The sequence below is a fragment of the Sinohyriopsis cumingii genome, chromosome 5 (assembly GCF_028554795.1).
Source record: "Sinohyriopsis cumingii isolate HCF-2022 chromosome 5, ASM2855479v2, whole genome shotgun sequence".
Lineage (NCBI taxonomy): Eukaryota > Metazoa > Mollusca > Bivalvia > Unionida > Unionidae > Sinohyriopsis > Sinohyriopsis cumingii.
The window spans coordinates 130524969-130535682 of NC_142965.1; the positions used below are offsets into that span (position 1 = coordinate 130524969).

Sequence of the window (10714 nt, forward strand, 5' to 3'; positions counted from 1 at the left end):
CACGCATGACTTATTCATCTACACTTTGAAAGGAACACAATAATGACAGCTAAAGTTGTTCATTTGATGTACTCTTATACGCATGTACATCACTGGGTATTTCTGCCCCTGAACTCAGACATTGTAAATATCAGCTCGTTTTCCCACCACTCAGCAGCTAGTAGAAGTCTTTAAACTTGCTGCCTAGCTATTGGGTCATGTTCTTTTTTGATGTACTCTTATAATGACAACATGGGGAGTCCTTCAGCCACTGAATTTTCTCATTGTAAATATCAGTTGTGTGCTTCTGGAAGACTCCTGCTTAAGTGAATTTCTGCATCCCAGATTTTAAAAAAATTGCATCCAAATATGCGTGATTAACTGTTTCTGAATCTTATCTGGCAATATGACCATTTTCAGACCTTGGGAAAAGAAGAAGAAACCGGCTTACGAAAATTTCATGTCAATAATATCAAGTAAGAAATAGTTATAGCGTTATTCAGTTGTTACTCAAAACGTCAATTTTCATTGTATCTATTTTTGTGTCTCATTAGTACTGGTTTTCATTTCCCCTGTCTAATTCATGCTGTATTTTTACACAGGCTTTGGCACAGTGTATATTGGTCTTGAGAATGCTGCCAAGGCCCTGGCCAGAAATATCGCCAATGAAACAGTGGATATTGTTGACCACAAGTAGGTTGCTGTGAGTCATATCAAAACTAAATACGGTGTAGCAGTTATATTTGATGAAGTTTGGGCTGTGTGATAAAAAATGCAAACAGTGTCGTAATTAAATACTGCTGACAGGATGGTAATACATCAGGGTATATAGAGCTTACCAAACTTAAACCATGGATGATTTCAACATCAGCTTATCTATTTGTAAATCACACAAACCTGGCATCAGATGTAAAGTGCCATACAGTATGATGGCCACTGTAGAAAATAATCCCATGTACAGTTTCTTATGATTATTATAGCATCCCTCACTATACAGCCGTTCATTATAACACATTACCATTTATAAAGTAGGTATGGTCATGGATCTCATTTTTTTATTTAGAATTATTTGTACATTGCAATAAAGCAATCTAATTATAAGGTAGTATACTCTTGGGCTGCCATGGATGGCATTATAATTAGGGACTAATACCATATATACTAGCTTATAAGATGAGTACAGCTGCAAACTTATAAGGCGAGTCCAACTGCAGTTGCATAATGCATTGACAGACCTGGATCTGTGCAGTTTGTAATAAGTAGAACAGACAGCATCATGCCTGATTTGCAGGCACATTATGCTATGGCAGATAATGATCTTTTTCATTTGCAGTCTGACTTGATTTTTATATATATATATATATATATATATATATATATATATATATATATATATATATATATATATATATATATATATATATATATATATATATATATATATGATACCAGAGTCTGGTACCAGTTTGCAGATAGATAAAAGAATCTCAGGTTGAGCCAGAGGAACTTGTATGTTTATATGATATAACTGTGGGGTGGGAGGGGCTTTCTCTTATTGAATGATTTTTTGAAAACTAAAATCAACAAAAAATTCAGCACATAAATAATTTCTGTTGGTCAAAAATATAGCCTTTCATTAAGAATAAAACTTACAGACAGTTTTTATTATTATTATTATTATTGATGGTTATAAAAGGCCAGGTTCCATCCTTTTCAGCAATATCAGTTATAGAACATAATATGAAATTTATTTGCTTGCAATATGTTACTTAATACTTCTGATGTTACCTTGCAGAATATGTGTATTTGTTAGCTAGTGGTTAATATTATTTTTTATATATGGTGTTTGAAATTTTGGCTAGATTGCAAAGCATTAGGGAATCATGAGGTCAGTCCATTTGGATCAACACTGATGTTTGTATTTAGGTCATTTTCTGAGACAGTATTACTTTAAGAATAACAAGACATGATATATAAATGTGTTATGAGGACTACCAAAAAACTGGGTTACTATGACCTGTATTGCATGGTGTGCATCATTGCCATTGCTGTTTTTTTTCGTTTTCATTAAGTCTAATATATTGTCCATCTGATTCTGTGAAATTCTATAAAAATCTGAAATAGTCATATTAAAGATTATGTCTTAGTGACCCCTTAAGAAGTTAGTGCTATGACTGGTCGGCCTGGTGTCAGGATATTGTGACTGGGTGGGACATGATGCTACATGTCTGTGGCATGATACCCCAGTGCTAGACATCATGATAAACTGCCATACTGCAGTAATCGTAGCAATATGACTGACATTTTGTTAAAGCTACATTAAAAATCCAAATCACACACACACATTATTTGACTATTTAATGTGATCCGGTAATGTATTTAATGGAGAAACTGTACTCTATGTACAGTCTGTCATATTGGTACTGAAGTACCTTTTTGCTGGTGCACAGCCAAAATTGGTACTTCAGTATGATAGGCTGCTAACTACTAAAATTACCAGATCACATTAACATTGGGGAAAATAACCCATGCTACCTCTGAATCCAGCCCTCCCATATAGAGAAAAAAAATGTCTTTATGTCCTTATATCATATAGACTAAGGGAAGTAACTCTTTCAGATTAACTCCCCTAGTCCCCACTAGGTGACCAACTGTATCCTAGATGTTTGCAAGTTTTAAACTTTTGTTCAAACTGCAAACATTGCCCTCCAAGAATCAGTTGCAATTTATCATAATTTTAGACCATCCAAAATTTCTTTAAAGTGGTGTAGTAAGTCAGAAAGTTGATAAACCTGGTGTAGACAACATTTGTGTCCTATGTTGTGAATTGATTCATAATTATGCATATTTTCTGCTTGTCATTATTGTCCATGTGATATAGGTTTGACTGGTGTATTTTGTATTGTACTCTTAAATTTGTTCATTATGCATTTCTTCATAGGTTGTTTAGGTTGCATAACATGAGTATGCCTAACTGAATACACCTCTCCCTTGATAACTCGCACACAGTGCAGTCTTGAAACATATAAGAGAGGGCACCAGTTAATGAGGGAACTAATAAAATTAAGAGGGAGATGCCATCCATGCTGGCAATTGAGAAATCCAGATGAGTGGGGGAAAAAGAACAGTTTAACAGCTGAATAAACATTTTATAATTGCATTGGAAATAATTGTCAGCAACTAGCTTTTCTAATAAAGTAGCTTGCTTTTTTGTATAAATTACCTTTTTTCTTCAAAATACCTAACCTCTGAAGGATTAACAACATTAACTCCAGCTGGTTTCAACAACCATCATGTGTATGCAAAAACAGTGTGTATTAGGAGATGGGTTTTGTTGTTGATTCAAAACAAATTAAGATCTTTTTTTCTCAAAAAATAGGGATATTTATATCATGAAACAATTGTCAGCATTGTTCTGTTAGTAAAATATTGATGCCATGATTTCTTGGCACGTAATAGTTAAACTTACCCTCATGGAAATCTCTTGAGTGTCAGTATTCACAAATTTTAATTTCAATACAAGCTTTGGAACTTGCTTCTCCATAATGAACCACATCTGTGAATCAAACGTTTTCTTTCTCACCAAGTTGTCATTTCAGTTGGTAGCCTTGCTATCTTTGATCACATTGTGAATGAGTGGTCAAATTTAGGGTAGTTTAATTATATTACTTACATAATAATATTTATGACATTGTTCGAATAATTAGTTTAAATGAGTTGACCTGATGCACGACTAACTGCTATCTCATATGCAGGTAGGATTTACATGCATATTAATTTTTCTTTTATTCCACTGCCTTTATTCGATTTGATACATAATAACATGATAATGTATTGCAGGTCTGGTTTTAATTGACAATAAAACAAATAATTTTACAAGGTGCAGATCAAAACATGGATGGCACTTAATTAGGTTCTTACAAAAATGCTTTCAGACAATAGATGAGATCATCGATTGACATTTTTCACATCTGAATACAAGAGTGCATTTTGCATTTATGAAATCAAAGCTACAGCAACATTCTAAAATGGCCCTGGTCAAGATACCTATAATAGGGCCTACAGTAACAGTTCTGATGATATCAAAGCTACAGCAACATTCGAAAATGCCTGGTCAAGATACCTATAATAGGACCTACAGTAACAGTTCTGATGAAATCAAAGGTACAGCAACATTGGAAAATGGCCCTGGTCAAGATACCTATAATAGGACCTACAGTAACAGTTCTGATGAAATCAAAGGTACAGCAACATTTGAAAATGGCCCTGGTCAAGATACCTATAATAGGACCTACAGTAACAGTTCTGATGAAATCAAAGGTACAGCAACATTCGAAAATGGCCCTGGTCAAGATACCTATAATAGGACCTACAGTAACAGTTCTGATGAAATCAAAGGTACAGCAACATTCGAAAATGACCCTGGTCAAGATATCTATAATAGGACCTACAGTAACAGTTCTGATGAAATCAAAGGTACAGCAACATTCAAAAATGGCCCTGGTCAAGATACCTATAATAGGGCCTACAGTAACAGTTCTGATGAAATCAAAGGTACAGCAACATTCGAAAATGACCCTGGTCAAGATACCTATAATAGGACCTACAGTAACAGTTCTGATGAAATCAAAGGTACAGCAACATTCGAAAATGACCCTGGTCAAGATATCTATAATAGGACCTACAGTAACAGTTCTGATGAAATCAAAGGTACAGCAACATTCAAAAATGGCCCTGGTCAAGATACCTATAATAGGGCGTACAGTAACAGTTCTGATGATATCAAAGCTACAGCAACATTCGAAAATGACCCTGGTCAAGATACCTATAATAGGGCCTACAGTAACAGTTCTGATGAAATCAAAGGTACAGCAACATTCGAAAATGGCCCTGGTCAAGATACCTATAATAGGACCTACAGTAACAGTTCTGATGAAATCAAAGGTACAGCAACATTCAAAAATGGCCCTGGTCAAGATACCTATAATAGGACCTACAGTAAAAGTTCTGATGAAATCAAAGGTACAGCAACATTCAAAAATGGCCCTGGTCAAGATACCTATAATAGGACCTGCAGTAACAGTTCTGATGAAATCAAAGGTACAGCAACATTCGAAAATGACCCTGGTCAAGATACCTATAATAGGACCTACAGTAACAGTTCTGATGAAATCAAAGGTACAGCAACATTTGAAAATGGCCCTGGTCAAGATACCTATAATAGGACCTACAGTAACAGTTCTGATGAAATCAAAGGTACAGCAACATTCGAAAATGACCCTGGTCAAGATACCTATAATAGGGCCTACAGTAACAGTTCTGATGAAATCAAAGGTACAGCAACATTCGAAAATGACCCTGGTCAAGATATCTATAATAGGACCTACAGTAACAGTTCTGATGAAATCAAAGGTACAGCAACATTCTAAAATGGCCCAGAATTTGCACCTTATGGTGTCAACTGATATTAGACCCATTTACATTGAGGTGGAACAACAAACTGTCTCTTTCATCTTGTCAGGTACACCCTTCAAAGAAAGGGGCTCTGTACTTCAATTTTGGAGAGAATCTCGACAGTTTGATAGCCCTCCACTTTGAAGGCTTATGAGGGGAAGTGAAGTTGTTTCACCAAATGGTGTCACATTACTGACGTCACACCTCTTTGAGCTTCCAACCCACAATTGGCTAACTTCCATATTTTCCTTTTTGAGGACAAAAAGCTAGACTTTCACAATCAAAGGATACCATTCTATAATTTCAGACATATTCAGACAAGAGACAATGTTGGCAGCAACAAGGATCTTTCTGACCTCACTGAAGTTATCATTCAAGACTTGCTTCCTGATAGCACTAGCTTCAGCCTCCAGGGTGTGCGAGCTGCACGTGCTGTCAGTGGATTGAACTACTGGCAGCTTTCCAGATAATTACCATGACAACACAATCTCAGTCCTGGGCATGACCTTACATGTTTTGCTGGATTTATCAGGGAATCTTTTACACACAGGTCAATATCTGCAATTATACTGCTTCACATTATGAGAGAATCATCTTTTTACTAGAGCAGTCATCATACTCCAACAGATGAACTGGGTGGAAGTTGGATGCTCAAGTATTTGCTCTTATCTCAATGTTACTGTGATCAGGTTATGTATTTGACAAAGAAAACAAGTTTTTTTTAGTCAATTATGTTTAACCAGCCACATTACTATCAATCTCTCCCACACTTTACTACAAATGTGAGTATCCTTTTATAAGTTTTGCTCAAGCTGAAATTGGCAAACATCTGGGATATGGGTTGCCATCCAATAGGAGCTAGCGAAGTTAATGTGTAAGAGTTACAGCCCTTTGTCTTTATGCTCTAGGGATGGAAAGCTGTTTTTCTGAGGGGGGAGGCTGGATTTGGAGATAGCAGATGTTATATTATATATAATTGGATACAAGTTTGAAAGTTTAACAAATGTATTATCCTTTATTGCTGAGCAGACTAGACTTTGAAATGGTATGGCATCTCTGGTGAATCAAATAATTTTATAGGCATTACATCCTATTTTATATCATTGCAGCATTAGGATATGATTTCAGTCAGATTGCAATTTTCTTTTCAACAGATATGGTTGCCAAGCAGGCCAGCTGACAGAGAATGCCCTATACGCTGCAGGAAATATTGCCATGACTGCTCACAATGCGAAAAATCTCGGGGTTAAAGCCATAGTCAAGACAGCAGCTAAGAATGCTGGGAAAGTACTTCTGGAAGATATTGCTGAATCCAGAAGTAACAGAGATCCCTCAGGTCCCCCTGAGTGCCCTTCTGACAAGAAGATCTGATGTAGATAGCCCTTTAAGGTGTTCTGGGTCAGTATCAGCATGATGCATTCCTAGAGTGTATGGAATTACTTGTCAGTAGCATGACAGAAAGTTGGTAAAAGAATCTGGAATGTGTAAAACTGTAGCTCTGGTTCCATTGCTGTACAATCAAAATCATGACATATTTGCCTGTAATTTTGTTTACTCAAATTAAACCATTAGTAATCACTGTGATATATCATTTTGTTTTGCTTTTTTATGGTTTAACTTCAGTAGGCCTGCTATAATTGTATTGTTATGATGTTGGGCATCTGTACATTACCAATTTTGTTTCCACAGTGTAACTTGAGTTGTGCACCAACTTCATTAACCAAACTTTGTGGATTGATTGCACTTGGGTTAAGAAAGAACCCTATTGATTTCATTATTGAGTTCAAAGGTCAAGATCTCTTGGACTTGATGAAGAAAACTGGTCTCTGCACAATAACTCGTTTTCCATTATCCTCAGCTACCAAACTTTGTAGATGGTGTGCACTTGGGGTTATAAAGAATCCTATTGATTTCAAATGTTTGAAGGTCAAGGTCACTAACTGAAAGCAGTAAAATGTTCTTGTTCAATAACTTGAGTTCTCTATCATGTATAGGTATCAAACTTTGTAGCTTGTACTTGGGGCAAGAACAAATCCTATTGACTTAAGGTTCAAAAGACCAAAGATCAAGGTCATTGTGACTGAAAGAAGAAAAATATTTTCATATTATCTGGCCCAAACTTTTTGAATGGCTTACACTTGGAATAAGCAAAAAGCCAGTTAATTTTGAGGTCAAATATCAAGGTCGCTGACTGAAAGAAGAAAACTGGTTTCTGCACTGTAGCATTAGTTCTCCATTTTAGACCAGGACCAAACTTTCTGGATGACTTACACTTAGGGTAGGGAAGAAGCATATTGAACTTTATGGTCAAAAGATCTAAGGTCAGGGTCACTGTGACTGAAAGAAGAAATGTGGCTTTTACACACAAATTTTAGTTATCTATGAGGGAGGATTATTATGCATTGTCCAAGCATATAATATGTGATTTACAGTACTTGGGTAAGGGCATATGGTATTATGACTTGCTCCTCTGGGATACTATTTATAAGAAGAGAATAACTTCCTTATATAAAAAAAGATTGCTGTCAAGATTAATATTCCTGTGAAAAGGTTTTTTTCTTATTTATAGACATTGGAAATGTAAAAGTTAATTTAAAGTTTACTATTTTGTTTTCTATTGCTAGTTTTTTCCCTATTTAAAGCTTGTTGCATGACATAAAAATATAATAACATCATAAATAAAAATATTTTTGTGTACATCCATTTAGAGAAAATGATACATTAATACATAACAGACAGATAGGGTTTGCCTAATTGTTCAGTACAGACTTGCTTGTGATTTATTTTTTTGGACCAATCACAGATAACATTTCTTTCCAAAGGTCATTTTCTGATTGGTTGATAGTGAAAACTCGGACTCCATTTCAGTGATTTATGATATCCATGCCAGATTATTCTGCTCAGGGACGGTTGTTTACATATATAAAGTGTCTTGCTTCTTTGTACACCATTCCTTCCAAATGGACTTTTACATCAGAACTGGCTTCCTATTTTAATATCAAATTCATTTTGGTATTTTCCTCACTTGGATAATCATATGCTATACTAATAACATAAAGGTCATGCCTGTTTAATACAGTTCTTGTACAGTTTTAAATAGGAAACATTTAAATACTTTTTTCATGCTAGGATCAACCTAGTTATATTCGAGTAATCTGGGATCAACCCAAAATACTGTTGTATGGATCAGCCTAGCATAGATTTTCTTAAGATGGAATCAGCGCAGAATACACTGTTATGCCAGGATCAACCTAGCAGATAACCTACTTAAGATGGGATCAGCCCAAAATACTCAAATGCCAAGATCAGCCTAGCACAGCTTAGGAATCTTAGTCTTGTACAGTGCTCCATTCATATTCTAGCCAGCGAGTAGAGAGAGCCATATATTGTATTTGTCTTAAGTATTGATATTATTAGATTCATACATTTTGACTTGTTGAATATTGGTAAAAAATTAATAGAGACTTGCTAATTGAGAGAGAAAGAGAGTGCAATATACTTGTGTAACATTTTATCTTACAATTCATGTATTAAACTGTTCCTCGTAAAAATCTGTATTTTGTTGTACATAAAGACCTTGTTAGTTTTTAACTATACTGGTCATATACCAGAAGAGCTGATGGGAAGATATGTTGTCTATCGTCTGTCCATCCATTAGCACAAGTTTGTTATCGCTACTCATCTTAAAGTACTTGAAGGATTGCCATCAAGCTTGAAACATGTCTCAAGATCCAGTTGGACCGCTGTAAAAAAAAATGCTGCTCAGGAATTCAGTATGGCCACTATTTCCTCTGAACAGATGGTCATATCAACATGGTGTTTTCACCAAAAGACATCTTATCATGTCTAGTTGGTCCTAAGTATAAATTGTGCAAATCTGATGCCCAGTATGGCAGCCTTCATCCTATTCTAACAATTTTCATTACACTTAAAATGGCAGTATTATTATTATGGAAGGATTTAATTTTTTGTAAATGATCCAAAATGGACTGTAAGAGTCACTGATAAATAAATCTAACTTTTCTGTCAACTTTTTAAAGTTTTATTACAACAAAAAGACCATAAAATGTTTTCCTTATTTCCATGACGATATAAACACATATGGGCACACACACATGCACACTTTTACAAAATATTGCCATCCGTATCAGGTCTCCTTGATCATGAAAATATATGCTGATACTAGTGAGCATTGTGTTCAGTAGTGCCTGGGCAGGCGTCTCCAGTATTTTAAAAAAAACTCATTCAGAACTGTTTTTGTTTGTACATTGCATTTGATACCAAACTAATACTTGTTACTACTACACATTATTATTGTTTATATTAATAAAAATAATATTGTTAAGAATAAAGAGCTTAAGTCAACCGTATTATCACTTGGATTTTTTTGTCTTGTGATGCAACTGCAGAAGAGATCACAAGTGCTTCATGATTGCTCTGCTTTGTCCATGTCTCAAAAGGTAATGTTTTGACTTTGTTTTGTTCATTTAAGTTTCACTTCTGTTTTCTGATTGTATATTCTATGTATATGCTACAAATGTGTGATGGTATGTTTGGAGTTCCTGCTGAATAGTTTTCTTTTTTTTTTTTTTTGATTTGTTTTCTTCTTCAGAGAGACACATACTATGTCATGTGTGATCTCTCTGTATTTACTCTGACAGCTGTCATCCATGGTATATATGACGTGACAGCTGAGTAAATCTGGCCCAGACTGGAACAAAGATGAGGAATGGCCATTGAAGACAAAATAGTATATTTACGTCATATTCATAATTGTATGTAGCATGCATCTCCCCCTCTTGTGATTACAGACAGACATTCATAATTATGTGTAGTATTCACATCTCCCTCATGCTTACAGACATTCATAATTATATATAGTATTCACATCTCCCTCATGATTACAGACAGATATTCATAATTATATATAGTATTCACATCTCCCTCATGATTACGGACAGATATTCATATATAGTATTCACATCTCCCTCATGATTACGGACAGATATTCATAATTATATATAGTATTCACATCTCCTTCATGATTACAAACATATGCACAGTGGTGTTACCAGTAAAAATTTCAAAGCTATATTTGATGAATATACACTTGTCACTGAAAATTACTGAGTAGTGACTTAAAAGGAATATTCCTTCTAATGGCTGATGCATAATAACACAGCTGAATATTAAAATTTCACAAATCTGTGTTATGTATGGTAAGACAGATTTCCTCTGTAACTTTAAAAAAACAATAACCCCAGCTAACATTGAGTGAATT

General features: G+C 35.0%; 1 protein-coding gene across 1 annotated transcript in view; it reads left to right on the forward strand.

Annotated features, from left to right (window-relative positions):
* LOC149800245 (spartin-like) overlaps nt 1-8984 on the forward strand; it is a 47626-nt gene extending 38642 nt beyond the window's left edge. Inside the window, exons 6-7 of the mRNA XM_089959821.1 lie at nt 582-672; nt 6588-8984. Of these exons, the coding sequence (XP_089815947.1) occupies nt 582-672; nt 6588-6804 (308 nt within the window). The 3' untranslated portion in view covers nt 6805-8984. The remainder of the gene's footprint in view (nt 1-581; nt 673-6587) is intronic.
* The last annotated feature ends 1730 nt before the right edge of the window (nt 8985-10714 follow it).